At 43.7% G+C, this 21,229-nt stretch overlaps 1 protein-coding gene across 2 annotated transcripts in view; it reads right to left on the bottom strand.

The window, feature by feature from the left end:
* Nucleotides 1-21,229, bottom strand: part of TMEM132B (transmembrane protein 132B) — a 368,667-nt gene that overhangs the window by 17,782 nt on the left and 329,656 nt on the right. For both annotated transcript variants that reach the window (XM_042441369.1, XM_042441370.1), the window contains exon 6: nt 7,499-7,704. In XM_042441369.1, coding sequence (XP_042297303.1) covers nt 7,499-7,704 — 206 coding nt within the window. The remainder of the gene's footprint in view (nt 1-7,498; nt 7,705-21,229) is intronic.

Here is a 21,229-nt window from a genome sequence, read left to right as displayed (position 1 = left end):
CCCCGGGTGTGGCGGACTGTAGGATTGTTCCACCCTCGAAGGCTGATGGAACCTGAGAGGTCCAAGAAGCCTTAGATGGGGCCTCACGTTTGGAAATGACGGCGACTCGTGATTTGCCCTCACGGTATTTGGAATACCGGTCTTTCTAGGGCTATACACAGTATCGCTCCCAAGCGCCCTCTCAGGCTGCTTCTAATGTAAGCCCTGGTTACGGAAGATCTCCGGGCAAGGAAGGGTTCTCGGACGGCGTAGAGTACCGTTGGCGGAAACACCTTTTTGCTTAGACGACAAGGCTCTCCTAGACCAACTGTTAAAGGACTACGGAGAGGGCAATTACGAGCAACAAAGAACTCGTTCTATGGTGCTCGTATTGCGTCCGCTGAGTCGGCGTCCACGGCAGAGTTGTTCAGGTGCAGGAGTTACAACTCAGCGCCCTCCTCTCCTGCCCCTGAACCAGATCCTTGAACTTCTAAGGCCTGCTGTACTGTTTACGACTGTTTCGCAGGATAAAACCTCTCGTATAGCGAAGTCTGGAACGCCGACAGTTTAGTAGAACCTTAAGGGGAGAGCGTCCAGACCTCCGGGGACTAGTTAAACTGGATCAGTTTTTGAGTTGGTGAGTACCCGAGGATGTTGGACAAGATCCTGCGGAAGTTTCGAAACAACCTGCTCTTTGATCCCTGGCCACTCGTGTTTAGCGGCCCAGGGGGGACCGGCGGTAACATTTGTTGTACGACCGGATTAGTGAATACATCGCTGAGGGATGGGCTTTGTTTATTTTGTTTCAATCTAATTGAAATGGCAATTGGAAACCTTTTTATAAAAAAAGCCCTCCCTCGAACCACATGGATAATAATAATTAATATCGGCCTGTTTCGCTGCTACCAATTTTTGGGTAAAGGTGATCGAGAAGGCGTTGCAATCCAGCTGTCAGGCATCGTGGACGAAACGGATTATCTGGACCATTTTCAAACTGCTTCTCTGGGGCGGGTTTACCGGGTTGAGATCGGCCATGGATCGCCTTGTCGATGATTACTCCGTCTGAGCATCGACAGGGAAGCGTGGGCCTCTGGTGCTCTGGAACATCTCAGCGGCTTTCAACCATAGACCATGTATCGCTTCTGGGTCGCCTGGCAGAGGGTGGGGATCAGGGGCACTGCACTCCAGTGGTTCCAGTCCCTACCTCTCCGGGAGGTCCGATGGGGCAGCTGGGAGGACGATTTGCTCTGACGGAGAGGCCTCCTAAAAACTGGGATCCCTCAAGGACAATTCTTGTCGCCCATGCTATTAACATTTACATGAAACCGCTGAAGAGATCATCCGGAAACAGGGGCGCGGGGTTATCAGTGCAGTGAAACCCATTTGTATGTATTCGCAGATGACCACTCGAAGAAACACCGTTACAGGTAAGCAACCTGTACATCCTAGTATGAGCTACAAGAATGCAGAAAGACACTATCAGTGGCCAAAACGTAAGACGAGAAACAATGGATAACAGAGGAAACACTTCAAGCAGTGAAGGGAAAAAGAGGAGGAAAATAAAAGGGAGATAGGATTAAAACTAGAACCATGAATGCAATTGTACAATGACTAGTGTGCAAGAATAAAGAGAACTACTACGATGAGCAATGCAAAGAAATAGAAGAAAACAGCAAAAGAGGAAGAACGAGAGAGCTCTTCTACAACATCCGGGAACTAAAAGGGAAATTCAGACCAAGGACAGGGATCTTCTATGGTAAGAAAAAGAACACACTTCAAGACCAAGAAGAAATAAAAAGATGTTGAACTCAATACACAGAAGAGCTATGTAAAAGGACTGAAAAAAATAATGACACATGGAATGAAGAACCATTTGAAGATGAACCCCACATTATAAAAAGTTAGGTGGACGCTGCAATAAGAGAAATTAGGAAAAATAAATAATTGAACTGACACAACCCACACAGACAGAATCAACTCTAGTGTTAACTAATGTATGTTAACAAATATGGTAAAACAAAATGGTGGCCAACAGACTGGAAATGATTCAATATACATCCCCATCCACAAAAAAGGAGACACAAAAGACTGCAGCAACTATAGGATCATAGCATTAATTTACCACACAAGCATGACTATGCTCAAAATTCTGCAGCATAGATTCCAATCATACATGAAGACAGAAATCCCAGAAGTGCAAGTGGGGTTCAGGAAAGGAAGAGGCACTAGGGACCACATCACAAACAAATAATGGCCAAGAAATTCCAGCAAAAAATCAGCATGTGCTTTATAAACTATAGCAAAACATTTGACTGCATAAATTATGAAAAGTTATGGAACGTCCTTAAAGACACTTCCTCTCCTGGAAGATACAACCAACCTTTTCTATTATGATTGGCATTCACTTTGTGTGGATGGTTTCATTTTTGCTGATGTTCTCTGTTTTCTTGGACTTGTTACCCAATGGAGTGGAAAGTGTGAACGCAAACCCAAGCAGAGAACCAGTGTGGAGAAGAATGTGGCGCCAAAGATTCCTCTTTCAGGAGATACCAGGAAGTGATGTGCCAAGATACACAAGATGTGGATATGGGCAATTTTTCCGTCTCACTGCAACATCTCTCCTCCACCCTCAGTGGAAGTGGAAATTCTAGTTTTTAAAACATTTGTCCCATCACCTCTGAAGACAGAATGGGCTTTTCCCAGCCTTATGCCCTGGTATTCTTTCAAGCTCCTCCCTACAACTGGAGAGTTTAAAAATCCAATCTCAGCAGCTCTGTTGGAAGCAGGAACTTTTGCATGGACATCCAAAAATACCAAGTTGGCAGACCACACTGTGGGCAAGTGACTGCAGCTTTCACAGCAAATGGTTTCCTCTTCCCATCACTTCCTGGGGAAGGCAGGGGAGAATGAATTGCTAAATATATGCCCAGTGGCCTGGTGGTAATCTGAATAGCTGCTGGTATGGTTTGCTTGCCAGCTTGCAAACCGTGGAGCTGCTTGAGCCTTGCTCTTTATTTCAGCTGGCCAAATAAATATGAACTAGACACCTGGGGGGTTAAATTTTTGAACACTCGACATAATGAGTCTGAAAGTGAGAACATTCACACTGGCTAATGACTGCTGAAATGCATGATGTGCCACGTCTGCGATGGCAGGTTTATTCCGATAATGGATCTATGACTGCAAATGGCTCAGCAGACATTTGCACAACCCAGTCCCCAACAATATGGTGAATGGGGAGGAAACCAGATGAGGCACTTCATCAGCAGAAGGCTGGGTTTGTACTTTTGTTTGCTGCCAGTGCCAGCGATAACCATTCATTCTCAACTCAGGTTGGCACCAGTTTTGTTGGTACATCCTTTGGAGAGCTTCCATGGTTGGAGAGACCAGGCTTAAATGTAGAACATCTCCATTCCAATCCCTGGTTCATAAAATGGTCAAGTAGCAGGTGGGATGACAGATGTTTCTCTACCTGAAATCCTATAGAACTACTGCAGCCAGAGAAGATAATAATAAGCTAGGTAGACAAATAGGGTGACTTAGTATAAGACATGTCCTAGCTGGTTTTCATCTCAGTACAAAATAAGGGGTGTTACTGAAATTCCCCCCAATTTCACCCTAGATCTTTGACATCCATATCATTTGTTCTTGCTTCTGTCTGTGGAACCAAAGCCTTGGGCAGGTCTTGTTGTGGGGCTCCAAGTCATTTTTGTGTCTCCAAGACCCAGACAAGATTCTCTCCAGTTCACAAATGATGCCTTCCAGGTTGTGGTGACCCTAAGGCAAACCTATCATGGGTTTTCATGGCAAGTTTCTTTAGAGGGGGTTTGCTATTGCTGTCCTCTGAGGCTGAAAGAGTGTGACTTGGCCAAGCTCACCCAGTGGGTTTCCATGGCCCAGCCAAGACTTGAACCCTGGTTTCCAGAGACATCATCCACCGCTCAAATCACTACACCACATTGCCTTTCTATATGGGCATGTCTACATGGGCCAATTACACCAGTTTCCCCCACTCTCACTGAGACCTGTTTACATGACACAGGGCCAAAGCCCCAATTCAAGTGTGAAATGTCTTCATGCGGGAAGTAAAAAATGCACAGATATAGGATGGGGGACACCTGGTTCAACGAGACTACATGTGAAAGGTATCTGGAAGTCCAAGTAAACCACAAGATGAACATGAGTTAACAGTGTGATGCCACAGCTAAAAAGGCCAATGCGATTTTAGGCTGCATCAACAGAAGCATAGTATCTAGATCAAAGGAAGTAATAGTGCCACTCTATTCTGCTCTGGTCAGACCCCACCTGGAATATTGTGTCCAGTTCTGGGCACCACAATTCAAAAAGGATGTTGAGAAACCGGAGCATGTCCAAAGGAGAGAGACTAAAATGGTGAAGGGTCTGGAAACCATGCCCTATGAGGAACGACTCAGGGAGCTGGGGATGTTAAGCCTGGAGACGAGAAGGTTAAGAGGTGATATGATAGCCCTGTTTAAATACTTGAAGAGATGTCATATTGAGGAGGGAGCAAGCTTGTTTTCTGCTGCTCCAGAGAACATGACATGGACCAATGTATGCAAACTGCAGGAAAAGAGATTCCACCTCAACATTAGGAGGAACGTCCTAACAGTTAAGGGCTGTTCGACAGTGGAACACATTCCTTCCTCGGAGTGTGGTGGAGTCTCCTTCCTTGGAGGTCTTTAAACAGAGACTAGATGGCTATCTGTCAATTGGGATGCTTTGATTGAGAGTTCCTGCATGGCAGGGGGGTTGGACTGGATGGCCCTTGTGGTCTCTTCCAACTCTATGATTCTATGACTCACACCAGTGGCACTAATGCTGAGTAGCACAGTGCGACACATATAGACAGCCACCGAGTGCCAAAGTAATTGGGGAAGTCCAAGGCAGCTCTGGGGCCAGAATACTCTGGGATCAGCCCAGAGTTTTCTGGCTGCTGTCGATGAGCCCTTCAGACTCTTCTATTGTTATTTCTGAATAGTAATACAGAACTGAATCTGTACCAAACGCTACAGCTTGTTCATATGGCACTCTCTATGTACTGATCTGCGTAGGCATACAGACTGATAGAGTGCTGGAACAAGGCAAACTGACTGTGATGGCTTGCTCAGTTGCCTCAAGAGTTATTTTGCATGGCAGATATAGAAAAATATTTATTTCACTCTTGGATACATTGGCACATTGGTAAAATACCGCAAGAAAGTCTACTGGTGTTCAGCTTCAGTGAGATTGTATAACCGTGGTGTTTGAGATACAAATGAATTCCAGAAAAGAAAGTACATGATCCAGTTGCACAGTGATTTTGTAGAACTGTCTTGCTTAAGCCAGAAATCATCCAAAGTCGAACAAATGGCAGAGCAAACTCATGAGACAATAAAGAAACACAAATGGACAGAAATCCTCTTATCGCTGTAGAATAGAGAACTGACTGGTTCGCTATTGGGATGTAAACCTTCCCATACATACGAACTAAAGATTTAAAATGTTTTCTTCCCACTGGAAAAGATTACGTGTTTTTGCACATTTTTCAACAGTCACCTGTATTTTAGGACTTCCCTGTCCCCTCCGAAACCTTCTGTGCGAACAACCCCCTCCCCCCCATATATAATTAATATTAATAACATCTTCATAAGGAACAAGGAAGGATTACAGCAATGTTTTTGCACACAGAGTGTTTTTTGTGCAAATGTCTTTTTTTTTTTACATTTTCTATGTAAAAATAAGTCTTTTGTGCAAACAAATTTTTCATAAAATTCCTGAATCACAAAACAATTCTTGATACATGTTTCACAACGGATAAAAAACTGCAAGGTTTGAGGATTTGTTTTGTTTTGTTTACCTCTCAAGTTCACTGTTACTCCAGAGGATAGGACATATCTGTCCCATTCACATGAATAACATTTGTCTAAAGCAAGAGTGGCACTTTTAGATAGTAAGATGTTATAGACCACAGTTCCCACACAACCCTAACCACTGGCCAATCTGGCTTGGAATTCTGGGAATTGATGTCCAAAGCATCCACATCCCAATTGAAGGATAACTCACACAAGAATAGAATCATAGAATCGTAGAGTTGGAAGAGACTGCAAGAGCCATCCAGTCCAACCCCATTCTGCCATGCAGGAACTCTCAGTCAAAGCATTCCCGACAGATGGCCATCCAGCCTCTGTTTAAAGACCTCCAAGGAAGGAGATTCCACTGCACTCCGAGAAACGAGTGTGTTCCACCGTCAGACAGCCCTTACTGTCAGGATGTTCCTCCTAATGTTGAGCTGGAATCTCTTTTCCTGGAGCTTGCATCCATTGTTCTGGGTCCTAGTCTCTGGAGCAGCAGAAGACAAGCTTGTTCCCTCCTCCATATGACATCCCTTCAAGTATTTAAACAGGGCTATCATATCACCTCTTAACCTTCTCTTCTCCAGGCTAAACATCCCCAGCTCCCTAATCCGTTCCTCATAGGGCATGGTTTCCAGACCCTTCATCATTTTCGTCGCCCTCCTTTGGACACACTCCAGTTTCTCCATATCCTTTTTAAATTGTGGTGCCCAGAACTGGACACAGTATTCCAGGTGGGGCCTGACCAAAGCAGAATACAGTGGCACTAGTACTTCCCTTGATCTAGACACTATACTTCTATTGATGCAGCCTAAAATTGCATTGGCCTTGTTAGCTGCCGCATTGCACTGTTGACTCATGTTCAACTTGTGGTCTACTTGGACTCCTATATCCCTTTCACATGTAGTTTCATTCAGCCAGGTGTCCCCATCCTATTTCTGTGCATTTCATTTTTCCGCCCTAAGTGCAGTACCTTACATTTCTCCGTGTTGAATTTCATTTTGTTAGTTTTGGCCCAGGTTTCTAGTCTATTCAGGTCATTTTGAATTTTGATCCTGTCCTCTAAAGTATTAGCGATTCCTCTTAATTTGGTTTCATCTGCAAATTTGATAAGTATGCCCCCAATTCTGTCACCCAAGTCATTGATAAAGATGTTGAATAGCACTGGGCCCAGGACAGACCCCTGATCTTGCCTTCTTGTTTCCACATGAGTTATGGCTGGCAGAAGAATGCGTGTACGAACTCCATCAATAAGTATTGCATTTACATCAATGTCAACATCCATGGCAGCTCATCACAATTAAATGAAAACCTAGTTACATCTATTCAAAACCCACATTAAAGTGCAGACCTAGCCAAAATTTCAGCAGGTTATTTAGCATGGTGATTAATATATGTAGCCAGGCTCTTGTGTGTGTGTTGTGTATGTGTGTAAATGAAGCAGATTTGCATGTTAAGTGTTCATAACTCAGGTTGCCAAACTCCATATTTACTATGGTACGTGTCCGACTACCAGATGCTGAGGATTACCAGCCAAGGATGGCTATTATCAATAGTGTGCCATGTTTGTAAACCTCCATCAGGCATCTGACTGGCCACTGGTTGCTGAACTAGAGCAACTGTTGGCTTAACTTGCCAGAACCGTTCTTAAAGTATGAAATGAATACCTTTTGTTGGAGGTGACAGGGATCCTCCAGCCTTTGATCTGGCTCAGTTCTGTGTCTGAGATCTCTATTTGAAGAGGGAGCCGCGGAACCCATACGGTAATTTCCAGCTGGGTGGTGAAATGTTGGTATGTGAAGTTCACAACGGTGTCCACTTTGCTTTTCATCTCCTTCCCATTCACAAAGATGGCGTTGCAGTTGTCAGATACCTTAGAGAGAATGAAATAAAGAAAGCCCCATGATTAATAATAAGCAAAACAGAGTGGGATACTAGTTTCTCCAGGCCTTCCCAAGAAGTCACTGCTATGGGCCCCATCAACCAAGGAAGGCGCCTACCATTTTGCCAATATGATACACTCAATTTCCTCCACAATGAGTTCATTTTCCTCTCTAATTTGGAACACATCATACTACCAGTCATCCTCCTACCATGAAAGTAGAGTGGATTGACCTCCAGCTCACCAGTTCCACTGTGTAATCTCTCAAACCTCTCATACTATGTTGCTCCTCAGACAATGACCAGGAAGTAGGTCCTCAATGAGAAATCCTATAATGGCAGAGAATCTTTTCCAGGAGATACCCTATTTGCCGCAACCACAAATCTTCTCCAAAGTGATGTTACAAAGGAATAATTATAGGGTGGATTTCAGCTTGTATTCTATTATCAAAGGAGGCAACAAAGACGTCCAAGGGGAAGGCAATCAAATACCAACTGCTGGGGGAAAACACTGGGTGAAGACTGTTGCCTTCATACTCTGTATCCAATGATGCAATTGCTAACCCAAAAATGCAGGCAGCCATGTCACTTCATCTCTTCCAGGTACAGCTAACAGGTCACTCCACTGGCTGCCAAGTAGTTTCCAGACAAGGTACAAAGGGTTGGTTGTTACCCTTAAAGCCATACATGGTTTGGGTCCAGATTACCTACAAGATCGTCTTCCAGCGTATAAACTGCTCTATGCACTTTGGTCTTCTGGGGGACATTTACTTCAGTCAGCCAGAGCTAGGCTTGCAACTGTTACCCAGAGGACTTTTTCTTCAGCCACCCCCAGACTGTGGAATGACCCGTCAGAAGAGATTTTGACAGACGGATACACTATCTGAATTTAAAACAGAACTAAAGACCAGTTTCTTCTGCTCAGATGCTTAACTGCTGTTGTGTCCAATCTGTTGTTGTTCCCCACCTTGGAACAACAACAACTGTGGAGTAAGGTAGGTAAGAAATCATCATCATCATCATCATCATCATCATCATCATCATCATCATCATCGTTGTCATCATCATCTGAAATCCTCTATCATGGTCTATGTTAAGTATGCTCACCTTACACATACTTAACTGTGTAGCAGAGGCACTAAGGAACCCTACTGGCAAGATGCACATCGGTATTCCCTAATCAGTGTCTTAATGTCCATCGGTCCCAATGTGTGTCAGGTCTCAATTTGCATTTTGTTCCTAATGCACAACATTCACTTTCCTTGCATAGTAATGTAATAACATCTCCGTTTTAAGTACAGATGTTGCTCAGTTCTGTTTTCTGCAGACATAAGTCCACTTATGTAGATGTAAGTCTCCAAGTGAATTCCACCCACCATCCATCATTATCATCATCATCTGCCAATTCAAGTACAAGTCACCTCTGAATGTTTTGGATTATAACAGCAACAACCCATGGCAATTCAATGACAAGAATCCAATGGTGTATGATCTGGAAAACCCTCTGGAATTATGTTTTGGTGCTACAGAGGAGGTCTGCATCAGACAGAGAAAGAAGAAGTCTTAATTCTGATGATACTAGAGATCACAGTACACTATTGGCCTTCGACCTCATTCAACTGGGCTCTTCTTATGCCTTTCTCATGCCTACTGTGCTTTTGTTTCATTTTTAATCAAAAGCAACTTTGCATTTCTCCACCGAAAGATCACCCAACGAACAACAGTCACATCACAACATTTGGCAAACTCTGCCTGCTTTCCAAGAAGAAACAAAATGATCCAGAAGAATGTCATAGTTGACACTGATCAAATGTTATATGTGCAGCTTACTTACTTAGAAAGTGACATATGCTAGCAGGAGAGGTGGGAAGCACTTTCAGAGTCTCATAAAGCAAAATGATCTCTCTCTCTCTCTCTTTCTCTCTCTTTATAGACAGGGACAGTAAAAACCTGGTGCCAGAAAATGATCTTTTAATGAGTCATAATGCATTCTTCAAACTTGAAATGTAAAATGTAATTGTGCAAAATCTCCACTCCATAATGCCACTCAGATAAGCCTGGGGAGGCTAAGCAAGGGAGAGTATGGCTCCCATTTGAAATGTGTGCCTTTGAACCATAGTCATGGTGAGCTTGTACCAAGAGTAAACCAATGTTAGTCCTCATGTAGGAATAAACTGTGTTTTTGTCTGTACTTATGAGTTAATTAATGATCAGTGACTGCGTTCTCGCCTTCATAACCAATGACTACACCTCCAGCAAAAGATTTCATGATAGGTTGCATTTGGTGGTGGTGCGGAGCACAGAAGAATAAAGTTGCAGCCCATGCATCTGTTAGAACCACAGTGATGCCATGGGTATTGTGAAAATATTGTGTTGGGAAATGAATAACAAGTTCTTAAAGAAAATGGAAGACTATTGCCTGATGGGAAGATGTCTATATTCATATGCCAGACAATTAAATATGGGCTTCAAGATACTGCACTACAAATTGGAGAACTTAATGGGGAAAAATGAACCACTTGTTCATCTTTCTACTCTGTTATTGTTGTGACTGATGTTATTGTTGCTACTAGAACTAGGAATTATTACTTGTTTTCTACAACCAGCATGGCCCAACTTGATAAAAGATAAATAGCAAAGATCTACAAAGATCTGCTATATTCTACAATGAGCCTTGAGCAGAACCTTCCATGATTAATTCTAAGCATCTTGGGTATAGATCCCACGTGCATCACACAAAGTCTGCTATGTGCGAATGATCCATCTTAGAGCCATTCCAGAGACAGTATAAGGCTGTCACAGTATGGTGCAAATTTGCACATATTGTCACAGTATGGTGCAGATTTGCAGAAATTTCAGCTTTGTAATGTTCCAACAGATGGCATTCGGGCTGCGACCCTCAGTCCGGAAAAGGAAAACGGCCGACAATTTAAGAGGTACCAAATTATGTAGAACAAGTTGGAAATGCAAATCTCGCAAAGCATTCATGGCCTTCCTCTTGGACCAAATTGAGGAGCTATTTTCAGGGCTGATTTTTCCCCCGATTATGCAAAGGCAGCAGAGACAGCCACCTGCTCCAAAAGCAGAGAAGGTTAATTACAACTGAATTTCATTTGACCTCCACATAGGCGAGAGATAACAAACACGATTTGTTCAAACATCCACCTGGCACAAGTGCTGCATGGTGGTGACATTCTAAATGGTCCCTTGGAATGCTTTAGGGATGCCAAGGCGGAAGTCTGAACTAAAGGTGAGAATTTATGAACGCTGATTTATTTCACAGAACTATTTGTATTGCATTGGCTGAAATCTTACGATCAACTAGAGGAAACTTGTTGAATCAGTTAGATTTACTTCTGCGTTGTGAGTTACCATTCAATAATTGATTGAATGTATTACATAGTCAGACCTGGCCAACATGATTTCAGCCACTGTGTTAAAAGGGTCCATTTAAAATGGGGAAATTGGAGAATTTGGAGGGACTGGACGCAGGCTTCAGGGCTGCATGAAGCCTATGGAACATACTTTCCCCACACCTGACCTTATCGATCCCTTATTGTATTGGAACTATAAGATAAGGAGGGTATTCCATTTTACCTAACCAAACTTAGGCGCGGTACAGACAGGTGGCTCCGTGCCACCTGTCTTTCCCCCTTGTCGGTGCCGCAGCAGCCTCACTGCGCAGCACCAATGCGCTGCCAAAAAGAAGCTGCTCTAAGCGGCTTCTTTTTTGCGGCACCATAAAGGGGAAAGGGTGCCACCATGATGCCACTTCCTGGAAGTGATGTCCAGATGCTGCACGGTGGTGATGTCATCATGGCCATGTGGTCAGGAGGCCACCATGATGATGGAGTCCATACGGACTAGGGTTCTGGAGCGTGTGGTTGGTGCGTGCTCCAGAACCCTAGAATCGGCACGGACACGCTGCTCTCTGCTGGTCTGTACCGGGCCTTAAACTGTAAACATTTTTGTGACTCCCCCCCCCCCCCAAGTTCTGAACAAGGCATTTTGGGGCACATCACACAAGGAAGTGAACCGACTGTGTTACCTTTGTTTGTCTGTAAACTGTAACTGTCCTAACGTTTTCCCAGATGCACAGTTGGTGTAACAGGGAAAGTAATGATGTCCGTTTGAGCTGTGGGTCTCTTCTGTTCCAAACTCCTGCCTAGAAGTACTATTTGTTGTTGTTGTGTGCCTTCAAGTCATTTCCGACTTATGGCGACCCTACGGCGACCCTATCATGGGGTTTTCTTGGCAAGATTTGTTCAGAAGAGCTTTGCCTTTGCCTTCCCCTGAGGCTGAGAGAGTGTGACTTACCCAAGGTCACCCAGTGGGTTTCATGGCTGAGCTGGGAATTGAACCCTGGTCCCCAGAGTCGTAGTCCAACACTCAAACCACTATGCTACGGTGACTCTCAGAAGTCCTATATATAGCACTATATATAGAACTAACACAGGAATCATATGTTAAACATAGAATAAGATTCGAATGGACAGTTTGAAGCTGATAGGTATAAATCCAACCTAGGATATTAGCTTTTCTCCATATTGATTTGTTACTTAAGCCCTCAGATTGGTTCTTGATGCTCATCTCTCCTACTTTGCGCCTTAATTATCTCTGTCTCATCTTAATTTGACCAGAGCTCCCTTAGCACTGCCTCTATGATGTAGCATATCAGTCACTCATCCCATTAATGGCCTTGATTAATGCAATTAAAGATTCTCGTGATACACTGTAAGCAGAAACGTACACGGGGCTCAATACGCTCAATCGCATTTGCGTTGCTTGGCAATGACAAACTCAAGAGTGTGCGTTTCAGTCCCCATATTGGCGTCTCCGAAGGTCTTTAGGAACATAGGAAACCTTGGGAGCAATTGGCTGGGGCAGGGATGGATGGAATTTGGCCTCCAAATGGGTGGGACCACCCCTTTCCTCCCTTGGACTTGTTTTGTGAGTTCACTGACTCATAGAATCATAGAGTTGGAAGAGACCCCAAGGGCCATCCAGTCCAACCCCCTGCTATGCAGGAACTCTCAATCAAAACACAGATCTACTCTACTAGGCCTTTGTCACTCCTCCAGTGCAAGTCTATGGTCAGTGTCTCTTGGCCTTTGACCACAGAGTTGCACTGAAGGACCTAGAGATTCCTAGAGAGAATACTCTACTAGGGATTTGTCGCTCCTCCAGTGCAGTTCTATGGCTGGTGTCTGTTGGACGTTGACCATAGAGTTGCACTGAAAGACCTAGAGATAGGTGTCCTCTCAAGTAAAAACATAGCATTCTTGTTATTTGTGGTTTTCCCCCCATATTCATGGGGGTCTTGTGCCCCTAACCCTAGCAAATATGGAGGGACAAGTGTAAATGCAAAATCCACTATTCTTTTGACGGCGTTCCCTTCAAACACAGAGAGTGCCCTTCCCCAAGGAGATTGCCTTTTAAAAAATATAGTTATGAGCACTTTCATTAACTAATAGGAAATCTTTAGGTGCATCCTTCATTCTTAAATTGTGGGTCTCAGCCAAAAAAAGAGAGAGAGAGAGAGAGAGAGAGAGGAAGAGATAGAGTAATATTATTGCATTACCTCGACTTGAACATCCAAAGCATACATCCATTACAGCGGCACAATGGAGAAAACGTTTGGCAACTTCATTCGGCTTGCTGTTTCCCAGCATTATGGTCTCATCTCAGGGAAGGACTCTATAGGTAGTTTTGCACGTTGGTATTTTAATTAAGGTAAGGGATAAAGGGATATGTGGGTTTTAGTCATGTACGAGTTATGTATTGATTATGTATTTTCTTGTAACCTGCCTTGATCCTTTTGGAAAGGCGGAATATAAATAAAATCGATGATGATGATGATGATGATGATGATGATGATGATGATGATGATGATGATGCAGCATGCTCAGTAATTTCAACTCCAAATGAAAATGCAATTAAAAAAAAAAGGAGTAATCAAAAGTCTGTGTTATAGCTCTGGAAACTGATCTTTAAACATTCCCAGTTTTCAAAGGGGACATTGCAACTGCTGAATTCCAGCGAACAAGTCCCTCCTTTCTTTGTACCCTTCCATCCACTTTCAAGATAAAACCTCAGAAACCTACATTAATTGAGGGCAGTTCAAAAGAACATGCACTTTGATGTCTGCCTCTCCCCAAACCTTCTAACTGTGCTGTTCCCTAAGTTCAACTGTACAATTGTTCATAGGCATTGTATGGCTGTAATAACAGTAATTATGAATGCGAACATAATGGGTTGGTTTTTTTTTTAATTCATCGTTCCACATTTTCTATACGCGTTGTAAAATATTGGAGGGGGAGCATGACTAGGTTTAAGGTGATCTTGAACTTGAAAATTTCACCTATGGATTCCAAGCACAGTCGGCCCTTCTTATACACGAATTTTTCATACATAAATTTTTTATATATGGATTCAAGCATCCACGGTTTTATAATGTTCAAAAAAAAGTATAAATTTCAAATATCAAACCTTGATTTTCCATTTTTTATAAGGGACACCATTTTGCTATGTCATTATATTTAATGGGACGTGAGCATCCATGGATTTTGTTATCCACGGGGGATCCTGGAACCAAACCCCAGCGGATAACAAGGGTCCACTGTATTTACAAATGCCTGTGAGGCTAGTTTGTATCTGGGTTTTTCCTATGACTGAGAAGTAGAGGGCAATATTTTTATTATTCAAATTAATAATTTTGTAGTATTCATTGTAATTGTTGTTGTATTATTATTATTATTTAGAGAACATTTATTTTATTATGACAGCAACAGTGATGGGGAAGATGCAGCGATTGGAAGGGTTCTTTTTTGGACTGCGACTCCCAGCATCCCTCTACCACCATAGCCACTTGACCACCTGACTGTGGAATTCTGGAAGATGTCATCCAAAAACTTTGCTGAACTGACCAGTTGCATTACTTAATACTAATATCTGAACAGGCATTACTTAGTATTTCCTGTGACTTAGGATTGTGATGGGAGTATGGGCGATAGCATTGGAAATGGGGTGGCCTATAATGACAAGCCTCATCTCCAAAATCATAGAATCATAGAGTTGGAAGAGACCACAAGGGCCATCCAGTCTAACTCCTTGCCATGCAGGAAGTCTCAATCAAAGCATCCCCGACAGATGGCCATCTAGCCTCTGTTTAAAGACCTCCAAAGAAGGAGACTCCACCACACTCCAAGGAAGTATGTAGAATTATGAGTAGAAACCAACCTCCGCCAAGGTTTTGGCTAAGCTCCTACTGAAGTCTCCTCCAGCATCACCACGCCACTTATGCAGCCAACACCTTCCTTTGACTTAACACTTGGCCCATGATAACAGAGAAGCCTTTCTTGTGAGTCCTCCAATCCTTCCTCCTTGGCATCTCAATACACAGTAACAGCAGACTGATTCCACCTGGATTGCCGTGACTCCATCCTATGAAATCTTAGGACTTGTGGTTTGATGAGGTACTTAGAACATTCTTCTCGACAGCTCACCTATTGTAGTTCAAGGATATACATTAAGGCCAAGATCCTACGTCAGATGTGCCTACGACTATGCAGCTCTATCATTGTATTTACTTCTGCTGATGCCACTCCGAAACAATCCTGCCTTTTAAGCCTGGTAGTGTGGCGTAGTGGTTTGAGTGTTGGACTATGACTCTGGAAACCAGGGTTCAAATCCCTGCTCAGCCATGGAAACCCACTGGATGGTCTTGGGCAAGTCACGCTCTCTCAGCCTTAGGGCCAGGCAATCTCAAATCTCTTCTGAACAGATCTTGTCAAGAAAGCCCCATGATAGGGCTGCCCTAAGTTGGAAAAGACTTCAACAAAAGCACCCGAATCAAAGGGTTTCCATGGCACTGCCAACCAGGGCTATGGGAATGATGACTGTAGCACTCTCCTAGTCATGGAGCCCATTGGGATGGGCGGCTGGAGAGACACCTTGGGTTCCTGCCTTAGTGGTTTGTCTCAAAATGCCCTGGAATTGGGAGAGTCTTGAAGGCATAATTTCCCAGTGCTCCAGTCTGCAGCACTGCTCAGAAACCTTTTGGTTAGAGCACTGCCAGGCTTAAGAGGTAGGTTTTTAGGGTCACATTCAGTCATTGATGACCATAAACGAGAATCCCTATCAACTACGAGATCATGAGTCCAGCCGACAATCTCAGAAATATTAAAGAGGATGCCAACCTAGATCTCTCCAGGGGAGAATTCTAAGTTCTCCAGAAGAAGAAGAAAAACTACAAATCCCCCAGTTATGCAGGATGGGGCTACAAGAGTTAAGATGACACCAAACTGCTTCAACAGCTTTTTGTATGTTGGGCGTGAGCAAAGTATGGACCTCCAAATTATGTTGGACTGCAGTCCTCATCCGCCTTGGCCAACATGCCCAATAACAGGGATTCTGCGAGTTGGCATTCAACAACATCTGGAGGTTCACTTTGCCCAGCCCTAGTATGAATAAACCCTGAAACTGCAACATTTCGACTGCATGGAATACGGGCGTGTTTAATTGTCTGCTAAGACTGTCCGACGCCTCTGAAATTAGTACACGTTCCAGAGATACTCATATCAGGCCTCTTGCCCTGAGCTTACTGTTCCACATAATTCATTAGCTGTTTGACTGCCCCATTCATGAAGGAGGTCAGATTCCTTGAATTTCTTTCATGGGTGGATGGGGAACTGGTAATCTCTGTGCGGAAAGCAATCTGATCCCTTCCTCTTTTCAGCCCCGCTGTCAGACACCAAAGATGTGGGTGCAGAGGGCAGAATGAACTTAGGTTATAGGAGGATACATGCATGTTGAACGTTCGGAGAAAAGTCTGGATCCTTCAGAAATGAAATCAGTTACATGGTGGGCTGGTGGGCTGGGCACTTCGGAGCAAAGGCCGGCTAACCATCTGTTGGGCTTGTAATAATTCTAGGTTTCCTGCACTAGGTGCCCTATGAGACTTCCTCCACTTCTAAATAGATTTTCAAAGGCATTTCCGCATGCACACTATATGTTCTGCCATTGAGCTTTGCCCTCCCTTGAGTCTGTTCTGTGGGTTGTGAATGCTAACAGGAAAAAGAAAAGAAAAAAGGAAGAGAATGTTGTTGACTGTACAACGGATAATTGATTTTTATGCTATGCTCTCTTTTAATCTGCATGGTTTGTTTTACATATAATTTCGGATTGCCTACAGCTAAAGAAATAATTGAACTTATCAGTATTAATTTTCGTTCTAGGCTGCTTTTTACCCAGTTTCTATTGCTCAAAATAGGCCGCAATAGTAAAACAACAACCTGGAGGAAAAAGTCACAACACTAAATAAAACAAGAAACAGATTTAAATGCAAGCAAGCAAACAACAACGAAGGTACTAAAGAGGTAGCCATGTTCGTCTGTTGCAGAGGGGGTTTCCCTGCAAACAATGGACTGATCATTAAATAGACACACATCCATCTCGCATCCCACTCTGAGGCCTTGCCATTCAACAACAGACCGACACAAAGATCAACATGTAAATCATTTCCGTTCAACCAAGGTTCACACAAGTATATATACCCAACACTCTCCCATGCTACCACCCTCTGAAGATGCCAGTCACAGATGCGGGTGAAATGTCAGGAATACATTCTTCTAACACGGCCACAATGCCCAGAAAACCCACAGAAAACTATGAACACCAGCCGTGAAATCCTTCGACTTCACAATTTAAAAAAAGGTGAGTAATGGCAAGAGGTGGACAAGACGGTAAGCACCCAGGGCCAATCCTACCATGAGCAGAGTGCAGTGCTATTCAACATCTGTATCAATGACTTGGATGACAGAATTGGGGGTATACTTATCAAATTTGCAGATGACACCAAATTAAGAGGAGTAGCTAATACCCCAGAGGACAGGATCAAAACTCAAAATAACTTGAATAGATTAGAAAGCTGGGCCAAAGCTAACAAAATGAAATTCAACACGGAGAAATGTAAGGAACTGCACTTGGCATAAAAAAATGAAATGCACAGATATAGGATGGGGGACACCTGGCTGAATGAAACTATGTGTGAAAGGGATCTAGGAGTCCAAGTACCACAAATTGAACATGAGTCAACAGTGCGATACAGCAGCTAACAAGGCCAGTGCGATTTTAGGCTGCATCAATAGAAGTATAGTGTTTAGATCAAGAGCAGTAATAGTGCCATTCTATTCTGCTTTGGTCAGGCCCCACCTGGAATATTGTGTCCAGTTCTGGGCAACACAATTCAAAAAGGTCATTGAGAAATTGGAGCATGTCCAAAGGACGGCAACTAAAATGGTGAAGGGTCTGGAAACCATGTCCTATGAGGAAAGACTTAGGGAGCTGGGGATGTTTAGCCTGGAGAAGAGAAGGTTAAGAGGTGATATGATAGTCCTGTTTAAATATTTGAAAGGATGTCATATTGAGGAGGGAGCAAGCTTGTTTTCTGATGCTCCAGAGACTAGGACACGAAGCAATGGATGCAAGCTCCAGGAAAAGCGATTCCACCTCAACATTAGGAGGATCTTCCTGACAATAAGAGCCGTTCGACAGTGGAACACACTCCTTCCTCAGAAAGTGGCAGAGTCTCCCTCCTTGGAGGTCTTTAAACAGAGGCTGGATGGCCATCTGTCGGGGATGCTTTGACTGAGAGTTCCCGCATGGCAGAATGGGGTTGGACTAGATGGCCCTTGCAGTCTCTTCCAACTCTATGATTCTATGATTCAGATGCTAGAAAGTGGCAGCAAGGGGTCAGAAGAAAGAGGTGTGTGCTACACAGCCTGCCCTGCACCCACTATGCTAGTCTTGTGCCTTCAGTTGTGTTCTGTCACCTGTACTGAAGAAGAAGATCAATTGCTTGTCCAGCCATCTTTTGTACCTTCAATGGGAAGAGATGCTCTCTTGTTCTTTGCCTCGAGCAGCAAATTGTCTTGGGCTGGCCCTGTAAGCACTTCACCTAAAAGCATGCCCTGCAAAGGATCACCAAACTTCCCAAATTCACCAACTGCAAATGGGTAGCAAATTTTAGAAGACCCATTTCCTTTCAGGGCTAGAAATTATTATGTTTAATTGTTTAATTTAATTGTTTCCCAAAGATAACTGCAGCACATATTTTGACACAGCATGGGCTAGGCTGAGTTAACAATGAGCTGCTGCTACCCCTGTAGTAAATTTATCAAACCCCCTGAACATCACGGCTTAATAGTAACAAAAAAAGAAGAGCAAAACCAATAGCAAAGGACTACTGCTTCCAGCCTTCTATGAATGGTCTGTAATATGATTTTTTTCCCGTTCCCCAGAGTCCTTGTTACCTTTCAACCCCACATTAAAAGGCACTGAACTAGAGGGAAGAACAGCATGGAAGGCATTAACATTTGGGGTTTTTTAAACAATAAAAGACAATTGCAAAAAGAGGAGGGGGTGCAATGATCCGTGAACATACGAGGAGAATTTGAAAACCTGCCACATGGAATGAAGGGCGCGCAGCTTAGAAAATTGTTAAGCATCACGCCAGCTGTGCCAGGATTTCCATTTTGAATATGCAAGGCTTAATTCGGAGGGATGGGCCTGCTGGGACAATGCGCACTTGGTGAAACTGTCATGCCCAGGCAGGAAAAGATGGGCCATCCTGTATTCCCACGGGAAGCTACTCCATACTGAGCTCTACACATCGCAAGGACAAGATGGCAGCCTACAAATCACAAATTTCCAGAAACTCATCCTCTTGCCTTGGAAGGAGCTGCTGCTTCACATATTGTAGCAGAAGGGTTATACCAAAGGGCATCAGTTGTGGAACATAGGAAACTCTGTTCATCAGGGTAGTTTAATACAGTATGTTTGTGTTCAGATGTTGAGACAACTGGATGAGAATCCAGTGTCTCACACACACACACACACACACACACACACACACAAAAAAACACACACATATATATATATATATATATATATATATATATATATATGGGGCAATACAGATTAGCCCGAAGGGGCGCCGAGATGCTACCTCTTTTTGCCCTGGATTGGGGCCATGGTAACCGCATGCCGTGGCCCCGATAAGGCCTTCAGAAGATGCAAAAAGGAGCAGCAAAATGCAGCTCCTTCTGGCGCCCTCTAAAGGGCGCTATATCTACCGCAGCATGGAGTGATGATGCCCATTTAGCGCTGCATCGTGTAGATGCAACGCCACAGTAAACAGGCGCACACCAAAATGGTGCCATAGGGCCGGGGTCACGGCGTCAAGCATGCAAACAAAGTGCCAGTCTGTATTCCCCCTGTGTGGTCAGCGAGAGACTGGTGGACAGATACTAGTTCAGTGAAGTGTAATAACTCTGAGGTCTAATGGCAGCATCACTGGAACCATGTGCACCATGATGTGTCCCCCTGGCCCATACATGAGGCCTTCTCTTCTATCACATCATCCTTGGAAATCCTTTCAAGTCTTCCCAGATCTTTCAGTACCCATGATGCATGAGATCACATAAACGAACAAAGAAATGGAGCTTCTAAGGGATGTGAATGGACCCGTCTACGGATGCTTAACTGCTGGGACAAGGATTCCTTTAGGGTCTGCACTATTCGTTCAGCTCCTGCAGAAATCTACCCAACTACTGAACAGTTTTACTGGTCTTCTCTAGCTGGGACTTCCTCCACCAGTCAATACCTTGCTGCACCTGTCATACCTGACCAAAATGAACCTGTTACAAGGTGGGCTGCAGCCCTTTGCAGTCTGTGGGAAGTGTCCAAGAGAACTACTATACCCCTGAGGTCTCCCCCGAACCAGCATGAAGGTATGATTCCTCTCCTTTTCACACAACATTATCTCTCATCCACTGCTGATCCATTGTTATACCATTATTATCATGCAATTTCGCATTGGCAGATATCTTGTTAATGCAAAATTGTGTGACAATAATGGTATAACAACAGACCAGCAATGGCTCAGCAATGGGTGAGTGACGACATCGTGAGAAGAGAAGAGGAATCATAGGCTGTAATGCCACTTCAATTCCATCACGACCACTTTGTGCGGCCATCTCCATGGTTCCTCTATGAGGATATTTTACCAAAATGTGCACATTTCTGGACTAATTCCCATTTACCTGAGATTCGGTTTCCAATCCGAACTGACGAATCGATTGGAATCCCACTGCATTTGCTCCTATTGGATTTTCTGGGATGGAAGCGATTCAAAATAATCCACCTGTGGTTCCCGTTGACAAAAGAATCGTTTCTATTTAAACTGGTTCCTGAAGCAGTTGTTTTCCACTGGCAAAAGAATCGGTTCGAGTCATTTCAAACCAAATTATGAAACCAATTCCGATTGGGTTATGGTTCCCACTTATGATAATTCGGTTTCGAGGAAAAGGTGTGGAAAAAATCAGCGTCTTTTTGACGTGTGTTAAATGGGCAAAAATGGGCAAAAAAATGGCCTCCATTTCTGAATTGCTTTTTGAATTCGAATTAAGTGGGAACCATGCCCGTTTCACCCGAATCGCAATCCGATTTAAACAGAA

The sequence above is a fragment of the Sceloporus undulatus genome, chromosome 10, assembly GCF_019175285.1.
Source record: "Sceloporus undulatus isolate JIND9_A2432 ecotype Alabama chromosome 10, SceUnd_v1.1, whole genome shotgun sequence".
NCBI lineage: Eukaryota > Metazoa > Chordata > Lepidosauria > Squamata > Phrynosomatidae > Sceloporus > Sceloporus undulatus.
This window is presented reverse-complemented; position numbering and strand designations above follow the sequence as displayed.